This window comes from Protomyctophum parallelum (assembly GCF_964188405.1).
Source record: "Protomyctophum parallelum genome assembly, chromosome: 19".
Classification (NCBI taxonomy): Eukaryota; Metazoa; Chordata; class Actinopteri; order Myctophiformes; family Myctophidae; genus Protomyctophum; species Protomyctophum parallelum.
This window is the reverse complement of record NC_139717.1, coordinates 34,147,679-34,164,736: the sequence shown is the minus strand read 5'-3', so window position 1 is coordinate 34,164,736 and position 17,058 is coordinate 34,147,679. Positions and strand designations below refer to the sequence as shown.

Genomic DNA, 17,058 nt, shown 5'->3' with positions numbered 1-17,058 from the left:
TGGCAGGTTGACATACTCAAGAGACTCGATACTGCTTGTGATAGATGGGCCTGCTGTTGTTGTGTGTGTGTGTGTGTGTGTGTGTGTGTGTGTGTGTGTGTGTGTGTGTGTGTGTGTGTGTGTGCGCGCGCCGTGCACCATGGGTCAGGGGAGACCACAGGAAAAGGGGCTACAGGAAGAATCTGTGCCGGCCATGTAAAGCCTTGGCCAGTCACAGGATGTTTCACATTAGCCGGCCCAATGTGAAAGGCATTTCTTTGTCTCACGGTCCATCTGAAAATAAATCAAAGGAAAATATGCCTCACAGCCGGGCATATATCTCTGGAATGTTCCAGCTACGAGCTGTTCTAGACGGCCAGCATAAACGTCCAATTGAGCAGAGGAGGACAAACATGGGGTTTCTTACATGCAGACAGGAACAAAGTGGTATTGTGTGTGTCTTTGAATGGAACTGCTTCAGAAGTTGAAAGATGTATTTGTGGGGGCGGAGGCGGAGGTCAGGGTTCTGAACTCTGACATCACACCACCCTCACCCCCAATTTATACTTGGTGGCGCGCAGTGTCACAAACGTCAATAGGCAATCTACAAGCTCACAACTGGTGGGCTGTTCTGTCGCGCAAATAAGTCCACTGTAAATCGGGCTCCAGAAACTCCACCTCATAGCACGAATGTCAGACAGGATATACACTTTAAACCGACATTTCATAAATAGCAAGGGACTGCTGCGGCACGGTGGTTCATTGTTTTCTACCCGTACACACATGCAACAAGAGTGTGTGTGTGTGTGTGTGTGTGTGTGTGTGTGTGTGTGTGTGTGTGTGTGTGTGTGTGTGTGTGTGTGTGTGTGTGTGTGTGTGTGTGTGTGTGTTTTTGTGCTTTCGTACAGCCATGAGTTAAACGGCAGTATACGAGTCATCAAAGGGTAATGTTGGGAGGAGATGTTCTTACAGGATGAAGAACATCTTCCGCTGTTTACGTAAAACCAAAAACAGACTCGTTGGAAGTGATTCCAGGTGCCCGTCTTCTCCTCTCATATATGTCTAAAACTGTTACTTTACCAGGATTCAGAATGGCAGATCTACAAACACAATGTGACATGCTATTTTTTTATACTTTTGTCTGGCCTCAGTAACTTTGCATCAGTGCATGAAATCCACACCCTCTCTAGCCTCTTAAAGTATGGTTTCTGTTACTATTAAACTGGTTTATTTTATATGAATAAAATCAGAGTAGTAATCGTACTATAAATCCTACTATAAAATGAAGAAAAGTCTTGCGTGTCCTGACTGTCCTCATCATTCTCACACATTTTCTCATGGGTTGTGAATCTGTAATAAGCTGTTTATTAACATGTTTGTGAACTGTGACTCAGTGAAGACTGTCTGTCCTCTCCTCTGTCCATTTACATGCATTTTCCTCTTCAGAAAACCAAAAACAGGCTAATGGAAAAGTGATTCCATGCAGCCTTTGGCTCTTACAGTAATAGTATATACAATTCTGGTCCTTGTTAGTAATTTTGCGTCAGTGCTTGAAATCCAATCCCACTCTAGCCAAAGTATGGTGCAACTTCTGCTCGGGGTTTATTTTCATTATGATCTAAATCAGAAAGAGTAATGATTATGACTTTCAAAGTTTTAATTTCTTTGTTTTCCATACTGTAGGTATGTGGCAGAGGATATTTCCTTAGTGAGCACAAGAAATGCTTACCATGTAACTGCAAAGGCCACGCAGACTACTGTAACGATATCACAGGCATTTGCATGGTAAGTTCTCCATACTTAAATCATCACTGGCGTTTTATTTCATTCATTAGTGAATATTAATTATATTGTTGAAAGATCAAATCCCAATCATTTTATTTGCCATTAAGATAGCTTTGGACAAAGAAATGTGTGGTAAAAGCACTAAATGTTATAAGTCTAAAGAGTGTACAAATGGAACCTTAATGGACCCTTGCAGGTCCTGAGGTCCATTTGGTTCCCTTTATACACACTTCCGTTAAATGTCATTTGCCCACATACAGGACTGCAGGGACCACAGCGTGGGGGATTTCTGTGAAATGTGTGAGGATGGCTACACACTGGCCCCCAGCTTGGACGGACGCCACACCTGCCGGCCGTGCGCGTGCCCCATTTCGCTCCCATCCAACAAGTAAGCCCATGCATGCAGTGCTGTTGATGTTGTATCGATGCTCACAGCAGCAAGCACTGTGTGATCTCTGACATTCTGTGTCTGTCCAGCTTCACTGTGTGATCTCTGACATTCTGTCCCCCGTGTGTCTGTCCAGCTTCACTGTGTGATCTCTGACATTCTGTCCCCCGTGTGTCTGTCCAGCTTCACTGTGTGATCTCTGACATTCTGTCCCCTGTGTGTCTGTCCAGCTTCACTGTGTGATCTCTGACATTCTGTCCGCCGTGTGTCTGTCCAGCTTCACTGTGTGATCTCTGACATTCTGTCCCCTGTGTGTGTCTGTCCAGCTTCACTGTGTGATCTCTGACATTCTGTCCCCTGTGTGTGTCTGTCCAGCTTCACTGTGTGATCTCTGACATTCTGTCCGCCGTGTGTCTGTCCAGCTTCACTGTGTGATCTCTGACATTCTGTGTCTGTCCAGCTTCACTGTGTGATCTCTGACATTCTGTGTCTGTCCAGCTTCACTGTGTGATCTCTGACATTCTGTCCGCCGCGTGTCTGTCCAGCTTCACTGTGTGATCTCTGACATTCTGTGTCTGTCCAGCTTCACTGTGTGATCTCTGACATTCTGTCCGCCGTGTGTCTGTCCAGCTTCACTGTGTGATCTCTGACATTCTGTCCCCCTTGTGTCTGTCCAGCTTCACTGTGTGATCTCTGACATTCTGTGTCTGTCCAGCTTCACTGTGTGATCTCTGACATTCTGTCCGCTGCGTGTCTGTCCAGCTTCACTGTGTGATCTCTGACATTCTGTCCCCCTTGTGTGTCTGTCCAGCTTCACTGTGTGATCTCTGACATTCTGTCCCCCGTGTGTCTGTCCAGCTTCACTGTGTGATCTCTGACATTCTGTCCCCCGTGTGTCTGTCCAGCTTCGCGGCGCATTGTGACGGGGGAGGTTCCATCCTGCGGTGCAAGTGCCAGCAGGGTTATGCCGGACATTTCTGCGAGAGGTCAGTGTTGACAGGGATTTGGACGACCGCTTGAAATTAAGCCATTGCACCAATAAAGCTTCCGGGTGCATGCGGTCTCAACGCTGCACAGTTTGATGTGGGCAGATACTGTATTTCTCACTTCTCACTTTCTCACTCGTACTGTAGTTGGGAGCTACCATTCCCGCGCCAGGTCAGGATCTTATCTCCTGTTTCCTTAGCGTGAGGCAGCTTCATGTATAAATACACCCCCTGGACATGACTCTGGTACTGTTTGTCACAGTGACTTAAGCCCAATCCAACCCTTGATGTTTACGGTAGTTCCAAGAATACAGTAGAGGCAATGGGCATGACTTGCCAGGGGATTGAACCCTGACCTCCAAGTCTCAGGGCGGACATTCCAAGCACATGGCCACTGAGCTGGTAACAGGGTGCCTCCTGACTAAATCGACATTGGACAAATGGACATTTTGTAATCGGAAGACCTTTAATGTATCTTCTGTTGAAAGACATTTATACTTTATTACTTATTATTTATTACTTATTTATTATTTTTTTATTTATACTTTTACTCATTTATACTTTACTTTGATTAATCCCTGTGGAGAAATGTGTATTATTTGATGGTGTCTCTCGTAAAAAACAGATTTTCAAGCTAAAAGCAAAGTCTGTTCATTTCCGCGAGTGACGCACCATGTCGCGATGACACATAATGTCAGGCTTTAGACCAACCAATCAGCACCACCCAGCTCACTATTCCTCCTCTAGGTGTGCTCCTGGTTTCCATGGAAACCCCATGGTCATCGGCGACTCCTGTAAGAGGTGCGACTGCAACGGTAACTCCGACCCCAACCTGATCTTCAACGAGTGCCACAACGTGACGGGCCACTGCCAGAACTGCTGGGGCAACACGGCCGGTGCCAACTGCCAGAGATGTGCCCCGGGCTTCTATGGCGATGCCGTCAGCGCCAGAAACTGCAGAGGTACGTGACCTGCCACTAGCGAATCTTCGATGTTCCTCCCTAGATGTTACTCACTGGACAGGAAGGACGTGTGGGGACGGACCTGTTCTGACAAGTCTGACATCTCCATATATGGAGATCTAAGGGTTTGAGGTCAGATGTAGAGTTGCTGGCCGGCTCCATATATGCAGATCTAGGTGATGATCCAGTCTTCTCCATGTATGGTTATCCAGGGTTTGATGAGGTCAGTGTTGTGATCTTCATATATGGAGATGGCCATATATGGTGGCGTGATGTGTCACGTGATGTCATGAGATGTCACGAGGCGTGACCATAATATGGTCACGCATCCATAATTATATATATTATATGGAGATGTGATGTCACGAGGCTTGACCATATATGGATGTGTGGGTGATGGGCAGACGGACGGGAGATGCAGGTTTTCATAGTACATGCAACTTGCAGTCGCAATAACAATTTTAGACTTGAAGTTCTGAGTGATGCTTACCGGTATATACATTTTGAGTCACTTAGCCTTTTACTATGAATGCAACCAGGGTTCAATTTGCTGATGGAGTAAGGTGTTAAATCCATCCCTCTGCTTTTGATAACAAATTGGTTACCAATGAATTTCTCCCTGGTAATTCCTTTTTATCACTGTTGCGGGGATATGTTTTATCCCTGCTTGGTCAGACTGAATTAAATACATTTCCTTTTGGGAAATGTAGACTGTCTGATGGGTTTGATGATACTGTATCCACAATGTAACATTTTAATTAAAAACGCAGGTTAGGCACATTGACCCTGCATGGTGTCCCCAATTTAGCTATTTGTCATATATGAAAATGCATATAGGGCTTATATGGCAAGTAAAGGTAAAGCAAGAACACGGCTTCATCGTAAACAAGGCTCTGACAATTCCCCTTGCGTGTCCTAGGTGTAATATGGGCCTAAACCAATCACAAAGCCAGGTATAATGAATGCGGGAAGGTCCTTATAGTTTGTTGACACAGTTGGGCCGACTGGCTGCTGAGGATTCCTGTTAAGCTCCACTGACAGCAGCTCGTCATTCATGGAGGACAGTACAAGACAGCATACTGGCGTATATATGTAACATCATTTTGGCATCAGCGAAGAAGTGGAATAAGTTCATGTAAAGCGAGCGTCATAGTATTGCAGGGGAAGAGAAGAGAGAGATAAACGGAATCAGATTGTGATTATTATAGTAGCTTTCCCACTATGCATTAGAAAAAATATAAAGGGCCACAATTCAAGATCATGGATGGGATTATGGTGGGTGTATATTTCAAGTCACCGGCGCCGCTGTGGATAAAAATAACTCCTCTACTCATGTCATAGTAAAGTTTGACCTCTCACCTTCATCTTTGCACGTATCCTGTGTCTTTGCTGCAGACTGTGTGTGCAACAAGTGCGGGACGGCTTCGTGCGACGACAGGACCGGAGTGTGTCACTGCAGGCCTGGCGTCACGGGACGACTGTGTGACCAGTGTGAGGTGAGGAACTCAGGGACGCCGGGTCATAATCTCTCACGGTCGTGTCACTTCATGGGCTCTTTGGCATTCCTTCCGTGGATTCCCCAGCAGAGGTTTTTAGTTTCCATGTTTTCCATTTCTCACAGGCCAATGACCATAATACCCCGCCCCCCCGGAAAGAAATGTCAAATGTCAGCCACTATTTCTTGAAATCGAGGTTATGTGATTCAAGAATGTTAGAAATGATCAAATCATTATTACATGGTGTGCAAGGTGTTCGGCCAGATGTCATTATTGGGGTTTGTTTTGCTATAGGGGGGGGAATCCTTGTGATTCCCTACAGCTAATACATTTTTCAATTCCATAAAGGCATTTTCTTAAAGACATTTTCAAATAATTATTATTAATAGCTAAATTAGCACATCTCCAAAGTCACTCACAACGCATTGCGATGGGACCTTGTGAGCTTGTAGATCGGCCTTTGTTTTGCCATGTCGTACAATGGAGCATATATAGGAATTAAGGGATTAGGAAAATGTACCCCCCTCTGTTCTTTTTAAAAATCAAACCCTGCTTTGATCTCCAGTATTAAATATGCAAAACTCTATCAGAGCGTAGAAGTTCATTAGCTGTTATTTGGCATCACAGCTCATAGCAGCCTGATGGCGAGGTGTCACATCATCGCCGGAATGGTGATTAATGAGCCCCACATTTCTGGGTGACAGAACGCCTTTGGACCGTCTCCAAAAAACCGCTCAACCCTGACTGAAATGAAACAATTGTTTAATGAGATCTCGTGGTGTGTGTGTGTGTGTGTGTGTGTGTGTTTTTGTCGTGGTCATTCTGTGTAACCTATAGGAGGGCCACTCTGGTTTCGACAGCTGTCAGGGCTGTAGGCGGTGTGAGTGCGGGCCCGCCTCCCTGCGTCCCACCTGCCACCCGCTCACTCACAGCTGCCTGCAGTGTCGCCCGGGGGCCGGAGGGCGCTACTGCGAGCGCTGCCTCCCGGGACACTGGAACTATGGCCCCTCCGGCTGCCACAGTGAGTCACGTTTCTGTCAAAACATGTCACTGTAGTCACACAGCAGAGTCTATGGTGTTCAATTCAACTCGTAAGAGCTGCGAGCTTGCCTCATGCTGCTTTTCCTTTAGCTCCTATAGCAACACCCGAGACCATTTTTTTGGCCTTTAATTATCCAGGGATAAAATGACAGAATGTGGATTTGACATTGCTGTCGTATTTATTCACACCTGGAAGACTGCCTTACAGCACCGCAACGTTCTATTGCTGCCGAGCAGATACAGCATAGTAACTACTGTATAAAGCATCAACAATAAATATACCACATAGTTACCAGCAAAATACGGGAGTAGAGTAGGGTTCAATTTGTCGGGGATGAGGTCCATACATTTTCATCACCAGTCAGTGGGAATGGTTGATTCTTTTATAGTGAAAATAGCTAATCGATGCAGCGTATTGTGAGCTTGTTGTAGATTGGCTATTTTCGCTATATTCATTGTACGAAAATGTATTCCCTGTATGGCATAGAGACGGTATATGGGATCAGACCCTATACAGTAGACTGTATCTAGGGATCAAACATGTCATCAAAGGTGATGCTTTCAATTCCATCTCAGTTCCCAAGAAAAGCGACGCCCACCCAGGCCATCAGTCATAACAGACGCAGCACAGATAAGGTTTTCCCAGAGAGGCACGGCTGTGGCCTGCACCCCGTTCCCACAGCCACTATCACAGTAGTGGTTTATGATGTCAGGAAGGCATCTGCGCAGAGCTGCAGCCCAGGGGCCACGAGAGCTCCCAGTGGAGACCAGGGAATGACATCACATCACACACATGCACGCACACATACTGTACACGCACGCACGCACGCACGCACGCACGCACGCACGCACGCACGCACGCACGCACGCACGCACGCACGCACGCACACACACACACACAGCTGCCAAAACCATTCAATCCCACACTGGGGATACACAAGACAGATGTCCAGGCCTCACTGCCAAAACACCATCCCTGGGTCTTTTCATATATAGCATGATCGTTTGCACTCTCAGCCCATGTCCAGCTGACAAAGTATTCGGGCTGCGGTCCAAAATGTTCCATATGTCCGTCCGACCTTTGTAAGTTGACGTGTGCGTGTGTGTGTGTGTGCGTGTGCGTGTGTGTGTTTTCCTACGCGCAGAGTGTGACTGTGCGAGTGGCCACTGTGACATGCACACTGGGGAGTGTCTACCAGAGGCTGCAACAGTAAACCTCTGCAACATCAGTAAGTGGCTTTACTTACAGTAATAGCCTCAGCAAGGACCTTGTTACAATGTTGTATCAAAATATTTATGAATATAACAAATTAAATCATACGTCATATTGTCCTCTTTCTAGTCCAGTGGTTCTCAAACATTTTCTTGTCAAGGACCCCTCACAAATGTTATTTGGCTGCAGACCCCCGTTAGAGAAGCAGATCTAAAATCTCGCAACGCATCGTATATAAAATGAATATGGGTGTTTAAACTGGTCCTCATGTAGCTGGGAACCCCCTGGAACCCTCTGGAACCCCCTGGAACCCTCTCAAGGACCCTTGGGGGTCCCTGGGCCTCGCTTTGAGAACCACAGCTCTAGTCTAGTCTAGTCTAGTTGCACCATTACATCTCACACTAAGCCTAGTTATAGCTTAAATGGCTTTTACGTCAAGACATTATGCATTACTAAAAAGCCATTTAAACTATACTAGGCCATTTTTGAGTGGTGCAACCACTCCAAGGAACAGCAATGTCCGTGTTCACCTATGTGTTGGTTCACCTACACTACAGTATATGTGTCCGCCTATGTGACATGTGACGTTAATGAGCAACAGTATGACTATTAGTACCAGTAGGGGCGCTGTTGTGCCAGAAACAGAGAGAGAGATAGTGCTGCACGTGCTGCACTGTTTCCTGCTAATGAATCACGGGTGTGATTTTGTTACTTAGTCTGAGGTGGTGCAACTGGCTCCTGAGCACCAACCCTTGTAAAGCTTTTACAAGAGAGTGCAGTTCAAGATGAAAGGTACAAACCCTCCCCACCATTACCATCACTCCTTCCCCCTGCTTCCAGGTTGTGATGAATGCATCTGGCATCTGATTGGAGACCTGCGTGTGTCCAATAAGACTCTGGACGAGCTGAGGGTCAGCGTGTTGAACATCTCCACCGGGGCTGCTGCTAACGACAGGCTCAAGTACTACAACTACACTGCTCATAGACTGCAGGTAATTCATTACAATGCAACCCTATATATTATAGATATGATATGATAGCCCAGGGGTTCTCAAAAATGTGGGCTGGGGCCAACTGTATTTTGTATCATATTTTCCCTATAGAGCATAGCAGTAGGTGTGGTTTTCCGGACCCACTGAAAAATTGGCCATTCATTTTTCCCATAGAGATTTACACGAATATATATAAATATAAATTATTTTAAGCCTAGAATCAAGCCAGGACCCTGGTGAATCATGACCATAACACCATCGATTCTGTTATGAAAGGAAAATGAAAACCGTAAAAGTAAAGTGTTCTTTTTAAATGTATTATGTCATATAATTAATTATTCAATCTTTTTTTCCCCAGTGAATCAAAGGTTTTATGGTCATGATTCACCAGGATCCTGCATGGCTGGATTCTATAGGCTTAAAATAATTGATAATTGATCAATATTTGTGTAAATCTCTATGGGAAAAATGAATGGCAGACTTTTCAGTGGGTCCAGAAAACCACACCCACTGCTATGCTCTATACTAATATCCATACAACATGCAATATTTTCACAGAATGTGATTGTTGAAAAATGTTAATGTCTTACTTCTTGATAGTACCTCTCCCTAACATCTAGATAACAGTTTGGCACAATAAACCAACACTTTACACAATAAACCAACACTTTACACAATAAACCAACACTTCGTTTACTTTTCCTTCTACTCTCACTATCTCAAATGGTCTTTTCTGTTCCTTTGGCACAGAATGATCCTGATCTTGCTTTGCTCTCACACTCTGGTTGCTGCTGGGCTGCATTAAAGAGCAGCAGGTCTTCTGTGATGAAGAGCTCAGCTGTGTTTTATGACCATTTCATTGACATCATATGTCACTTTTCCCTCTGTTCCCAGAATCAGTTCCTGGGCTGGAGGAACAAGTCTTCTGTGATGAGGAGCCAGACTGCGGAGCTGGAGGACGCCACAGATGCTGTGGTGTCAGACATGAAACATCTGGTAGACATGGTCAGCACAGCAGTCAGAAAGCCTAGTCTTTCATCTGTTACTCATGTTACACATTACACTTTGGAGGGAAAGTTTCAGACGTTGACAAGCACACAGTACAGTTTATCCAACCTAAACTAACTTCTATTCAGTTCAACATCTTAAGATAACTACAATTTTGATGGGCACACTATTGTTTTTGAACATTGTTGGCATGTTAGCAGTGCTAACATGCTCTATTATCCCATTTAGTATGGGAACCCATTTTGGGGTTTTTACCTTTCAAAATGGGATAACAACAGAAATTTGTTTATTTTTTCAGAAAACCTATAGGTCACGATTTAGACGGCATTTTTAGAATCGGCTTCAGAGGTCTATGTGTTATTTACCATCTGTGGCTCAGGAGGTAGAGCAGGTCGTCCAATGATCCCTGGGTCGGCGGTTCGAATCCCGGCTCCTCCTGTCCACATGTCGAAGTGTCCTTGGGCAAGACACTGAATCCTACATTGCCTCCAATGAGTCGGTCGGTGTGAGCTCGCCACCTTTGATGTGGGAAGTGAGGACGCTGGCGTTGACTGTTCGCCGCTTCACCTCCCAATGTATGAATGAATGAACCATTGTAAATCACTTTGAGCACTTGGAAAAGCGATATAAAAATGCAATTCATTATTACTACACCATCTTATGTAGTAGTAAGTGCTCTAAAAGAGTAGTAAGTGCTCTAAAAGGGCACTTACAGGCGGCAACTCGGAACTGGCTCCTGTTAAAAGTCAACGCCTACTAGGGCTGGGTGCAATAACCGCAATACCGCCATACCGCCGGTATGTAACGCATACCGCGGTATCGGGTGCACAGCTATATGTATCAGTCAGGCTTGAAGTCATTGATTTGTGGGTATTGATCTGCTGGTGTTCCAGGAGGAGATAGTGCAGAGCCTGAGGGACACAGTGGTCGAGGACACGTTGCAGACTCTCAGCTTGGCTGACAGGCTCACCGCAAACCTCACCGCTCTCAACTACCTCATCGAAGGTACTGGAGAGAATGCAACTCTTAGCTATAACAGTATTTATAGTCATCGTAACCTACTGTATGACTGGCATTCATCTAACTGATCTATGCATATGCATTGTACTACATGATGAAATAATTGTGCCCTGTTGGAAACTGGTTGTTGTACGTGTAAAATACTGTACTTATCCATCGGACTATACATAATGTTAATATGCTATTTAGCATTACCATTCAGTTTTTGCTTTTTGTTCTTTTTTTCTTACTGTATGTTTTGAAGTTGTCTGCTGTCTGCTCATGTACGGTATGTGTTTGTATCTATACGGTATGTGCGTGCGTGTGCATGTGCGTGTGCGTGTGAGCAGATATGATCCATGAGTGGGAGCTGTACAGCATCCACCAGGAGGTGGACCCAGAGATGGAGCGTCAGAACACAGAGATGGCCCGTGACATGGTGACCTGGATGAGGAAGATGGACCTCTCCCCGCGAGAGCCCATCGCCACCACAGAGACCGCCGAGGCCCATGAGCGTGAGCGGACACTCAATATATATCTCTGCTGTCGGTTTCCTGAACAATTTACATTGTTTCAGGAAATGAAGAAAACCGTATATTTTAAAAACAAAGCAATATGCTGCCTCGTCAAAGTTGGTGTTGTGCCTTTATATTATTGTCATTTGAATTTAGTTTTTAATTCAGGACTTTCTTTGTGCTTTTTTGCTAATGTTTTTTGAAAATGTTCTGAAATGGTAATAATTAAAAACAAAATGTAGGAATCAAAAAATATATAGGGACCCATAAAAATGTGTCCGCGACCCACCCAACCTTGGGGTCCCCCCAGTGCTGTGGAGAGTTTGAGTGGTCTTAGTGACGCGCGGTGTTCCTTCCAGTGCTGACGCGTATCGTACAGCTGGCCAAGAAGCTGAACGCCACGGACAGGCGGCTGTCCCCCGTGAAGGAGGCCCTGTCCCGGCACGCCGCCACGCTGTCGGACGCCCAGGCCCTCCTCCAGAGAGCCCAGAGCAACGTGCAGGAGGCGGAGGACAGGAACAGAGCCAACCTCTTCAAGTCCCAGAGAAATGAGGTGAATGATTGCCCCATTAGGACCCTCCTCTACGAGCTCTCTTTGACCCCCTCCCTCATTATTATACACCATCATGTGAAGTGAGCAGTGGGCTTCGGGGGGGGGGGGGGGGGGGTGTTGTAATGACCCCTCCTGTGTGTGTGTGTGTGTGTGTGTGTGTGTGTGTGTGTGTGTGTGTGTGTGTGTGTGTGTGTGTGTGTGTGTGTGTGTGTGTGTGTGTGTGTGTGTGTGTGTGTGTGTGTGTGTGTGTGTGTGTGTGTGTGTGTGTGTGTGTGTGTGTGTGTGTGTGTGTGTGTGTGTGTGCGTGCGTGCGTGCGCGTTATGCTGCGAAACAGTGACACGTTAGGTCACCCAGCGGTATTGCCGTACTCAAGCGGACATACATGCATGTACATAGGCACATACTGTACATACATGTATACATACATACATAGGGACACACAAAGACTTCTTTGGAGACGGTGTTCCACCGCTCAAAATAAAAGGCAATCTGTAGTGCGGGTGAATTTGCAAATTCCGCAGTGGGGTGTGGAATTTGGAAAATAAGACTTAGGGTTAAAGGTTGAAATGTTTCTTTACATACTCACTCTGTCTTTCTCATAGCATCATTACTCTCTCTCTCTCTCTCTCTGACTCCCTACTCTCTGCCCCATATATTATCACCACTTGTTCTATGTTCGTGTCTGGTTTCATTACTACGAGATAGCATCCTATATGTTCAAGTGTCCGGTAAATGCTTTCACCCACCGCGGGGGAGTGTGATAGTGTTGATTGCCTGCTCTTGGCGTTAAACAGCATGCCCTTATCTCCATTCATAATGCTCCCGTCAGGGGTGATTTGTGCCTGATCTCTCAGGGAGGCAACTGGCCCTCCAAGATACACAGTCTGACCCCCTCTGTTTGTAGGTCAGTAGTGGAAGATAACATTTCTTACTTACGTAAAAGTATCAATGTGGATTTACTCTGTTACAACTAAAAGTCCAGAATTCTAAATTTACTTGAGTAAAAGTATTGGTATCAAGTACCAAAAGTAGAAAGTACTCATCCTATTTTAGGATTTAAAATGTACAAAGATCTTTTGAAAATAGCAGATCTACAAGCTCACGAAATGTATATAGGGCTTAAGTGGTAAATGTATACATGTTTTGTAATAATAATCTAAATCTACAAAGTATAGTAACTCAAGTTTTAAAATGGTAGTGGAGTAAAAGTACAACATTTGCCTCTGAGATGTAGTCAAAGTAAAAGTACAGAAAATTGGAAATACTCTGAAGATAGGGTTGTTGTTCCCAGAGCATACCAGAGAAGTCTTATTACCCGCCGAGGGGTTCTTAAGTGCTGAGAACAGAAACGCGGAGCCAGCTGTGGGAGGCTGGGGGTTCTTGGGAGGCCCAAACTGCAAATAGTGCAAGCGCACATTGTGTTCCCATGATAACATCCAGAGCAGAAAACACCCAGAAATATTACTGTACAAAGGAATCTGGTTCATCCCAAAACTCAGGAATGCAGTTCATTTGTGGTCGAGTACGGAAGCACATTTAAGATTCCTCACCAGCCTAATTGACATTATGGGTATACTGCAACACTATCTGTGCGTGTGTGCGTGCGTGCGTGCGTGCGTGCGTGCGTGCGTGCGTGCGTGCGTGCATGCGTGTATTTAGGGAGAGTGGATTATTGTTGTCATTATGCCTGCATGCCTGGATAAGCATGTACGTACATGTGTGCGTGTGTGTGCACATGCGTGGGCATGTTATCAGACAGGCATATCTCCATGATCAGGGCCCTCTGTTGTGAATCAATGCAGTGAATAGGCCACTGTCCAAACAGGCAGCGTCCCTTAATCTGTGTTCCTTCAGTCCCTCTGCTGGGACTGGCCAACGTAACACAATCACAGTACAGTGCAACACAGTACACTGTTCTGGGACTGGCCAGCAACACAATCACAGTACAGTGCAACACAGTACACTGTTCTGGGACTGGCCAGCAACACAATCACAGTACAGTGCAATACAGTACACTGTGCTGCTGGGTTTATACACACCACTTTCAACCTGCTGTCCCTGTTTTGGTCAAGTCGTTATACACGGACAAAATTGTGAATTAAAACAGCGAATGGCCCGATCTACTAGCTTGTATGTCGGCCATTTTCACGGTGCGATACCGTATAGTATAAAGTAGTAAGTGTTTTTTATCTCGAAGAGTATCTCCAACATAAATGAACACTCTGGTTATTACTGTATAAGAGGAATAATATGATGTATTGCACAGTAGAAGATGGTAAACTAATTAAATCAGTTCCACATCCATACAGTACGCAAGTCATGCAACTGTATGGATACAACTGTATGTAAGTTATGCAAGTCAAGCAAATGAGGTTACTGTACATACAGACAGACTAAGTACCGTAAGTACCATGTTCCTGTGATATGTACTGTACTGTAGATGCTTCCAGTGGTGTGAAATCACAAGCAGTTGTTGGGATTACCCACCATTTGAAGGTACATATAGCCATTTAAAATAATAAAACTTTATTTGTATAGCGACTTTCATGACATGAAATTCAGCTCAAAGTGCTTTCAAGAGCAATAAAGAATAAAGAAAAGCAAATGGCATAAAACTAAATAGCAGTGAATAAGGCAATACAGTGAGGACATGAATAACAACAAGGATTTTAAAAGCTAACAGACAGACGTAAGCGGCAACTGGTTGTGGGAGGCATACAGTACAACTGCAATGACGTGTTTCTAGTTAATAATGTTTTCCATGTCCTCTGCCTCCCCCAGGCTAAACTACACTTGGTAACAGAAGACCACGGCACTGTCATTGAAACCTTGGATATGACCAACGGCCTCATCTCCAACACACAGAGGACAGTGGCTGAAGTGGACGCTATGGTGCAGGTGAGACTAACATTACTTTGTCAAAAATACTATAAAATGCTACTACAGTATTTGTGTTTTAACCACATGAATCCAAGGTGTCGCTATATGGTTCAGTGTGGTTAATGGTCACAGGCCATGTGAAGGGTTTACATTTCCCATCAGAAAGAATTAGTCCATTCAATTTCAAAGCTATTAAATTATATACAGTAGAGTGTACAAATGTAAATAAATAGTCCCTAGAATGTCTATTTATTAGGAATAGGGAAGGCCTATACTGATGGAGAGGAAAGGAACTGGTTGTTCCTTCCATGCGTTACGTCCAACAGGGGAAACTCCCCCCTGTCAGGTGAAAAGAAGCGGCTTGACGCCCATTTCGTTAGACACTGTGGGAGGAAAGGAGAGAGAAAAAAAACAAAACAAGGAATAGAAAATGGAGATGATTTTACTGTGCATGCATGCACTTCCGTCTCAACATGTTTTGGTCAGAACACAAATATGCTTTTTAAAATGTTTCCTGGGTTTCTCTGCCCACACAGATAATACTCTCTGGCTTTTGTGAGCCAGTTCTGTCTGACAAATGACAAAATGACTCATGGCACATGATGGCTTAATGTGCTTGGGTCACACAGGTTGACATTTTGTCTCCGGAGACTTGAACAAAAGTTGTAAGAGTCCTCCCCCTTTCTTGACGTTTGGACTTTTATTTATGGCTCAGTGCATGAAGCCGTATGCAGCGTAATCTAATGGACTATGATATGGATCGCAATATCCTACTGTAGCACTCACATTGAATTTATTCATGAAATGCAATGCAGAGATTGAGTCGGTGTCAAATTCTGAAGGAGGCCAATTTAATTTGGGAGCAATTTGTGGATTAAGGGGCGGTCGGATAAAGCTGCGTTCTCAAATGGCTCCACCTTTTTAGTCAAGTGGCTCTCTATTGAGTTAGTCTGCAGGGAAATACAATCAACCTGAAGTAATGTTGTTAGAGTGCGTGCGTGCGTGCGTGCGTGCGTGCGTGCATGCGTGCGTGCATGTGCACACATTAGTGTTTTGTGTGTCTGCCTGTGTGTTTATGATCATATTGTACCCATATCTTTCACAGGAAACAAATGCAGCAAATATGGTTATTGCACATAAACCTTATTTTTATAAAGCAGTGGATCTCAACTGCATGGGGTGGTGGGGGGGGGGGGGCTCCAATGGGGTAAAAAAATATTTAACCTTTTTAAACATTTTCATCAGCTATTTGAAAATAGCCGATCTACAAACCAACGTGTGAACTGAGCAGTGCAACGGTGCTACTTTAGGTCACCCAGCGGTATTGCAGCTGTCCATACTCAAATAGACATACGGACAGACACACATCCGTACTCAAATAGACATACGGACAGACACACATCCGTACTCAAATAGACATACGGACAGACACACATCCGTACTCAAATAGACATACGGACAGACACACATCCGTACTCAAACAGACATACGGACAGACACACATCCGTACTCAAATAGACATACGGACAGACACACATCCGTACTCAAATAGACATACGGACAGACACACATCCGTACTCAAATAGACATACAGACAGACACACATCCGTACTCAAATAGACATACGGACAGACACACATCCGTACTCAAATAGACATACAGACAGACACACATCCGTACTCAAACAGACATACAGACAGACACACATCCGTACTCAAATAGACATACAGACAGACACACATCCGTACTCAAATAGACATACGGACAGACACACATCCGTACTCAAATAGACATACGGACAGACACACATCCGTACTCAAACAGACATACGGACAGACACACATCCGTACTCAAACAGACATACGGACAGACACACATCCGTACTCAAATAGACATACGGACAGACACACATCCGTACTCAAATAGACATACGGACAGACACACATCCGTACTCAAACAGACATACGGACAGACACACATCCGTACTCAAATAGACATACGGACAGACACACATCCGTACTCAAACAGACATACGGACAGACACACATCCGTACTCAAATAGACATACGGACAGACACACATCCGTACTCAAATAGACATACGGACAGACACACATCCGTACTCAAATAGACATACGGACAGACACACATCCGTACTCAAACAGACATACGGACAGACACACATCCGTACTCAAATAGACATAGGACAGACACACATCCGTACTCAAATAGACATAGGACAGACAGACAAACAGACCTGT

At 44.9% G+C, this 17,058-nt stretch overlaps 1 protein-coding gene across 2 annotated transcripts in view; it reads left to right on the top strand.

Moving 5' to 3' along the window:
• lama4 (laminin, alpha 4) overlaps positions 1-17,058 on the top strand; it is a 73,132-nt gene that overhangs the window by 33,642 nt on the left and 22,432 nt on the right. For both annotated transcript variants that reach the window (XM_083790746.1, XM_083790745.1), the window contains exons 2-14: positions 1,663-1,764; positions 2,025-2,152; positions 3,058-3,138; positions 3,886-4,100; positions 5,496-5,596; positions 6,434-6,617; positions 7,783-7,866; positions 8,691-8,842; positions 9,737-9,847; positions 10,744-10,855; positions 11,200-11,364; positions 11,724-11,917; positions 14,700-14,816. In XM_083790746.1, coding sequence (XP_083646872.1) covers positions 1,762-1,764; positions 2,025-2,152; positions 3,058-3,138; positions 3,886-4,100; positions 5,496-5,596; positions 6,434-6,617; positions 7,783-7,866; positions 8,691-8,842; positions 9,737-9,847; positions 10,744-10,855; positions 11,200-11,364; positions 11,724-11,917; positions 14,700-14,816 — 1,647 coding nt within the window. In that variant the 5' untranslated portion in view covers positions 1,663-1,761. The remainder of the gene's footprint in view (positions 1-1,662; positions 1,765-2,024; positions 2,153-3,057; positions 3,139-3,885; positions 4,101-5,495; positions 5,597-6,433; positions 6,618-7,782; positions 7,867-8,690; positions 8,843-9,736; positions 9,848-10,743; positions 10,856-11,199; positions 11,365-11,723; positions 11,918-14,699; positions 14,817-17,058) is intronic.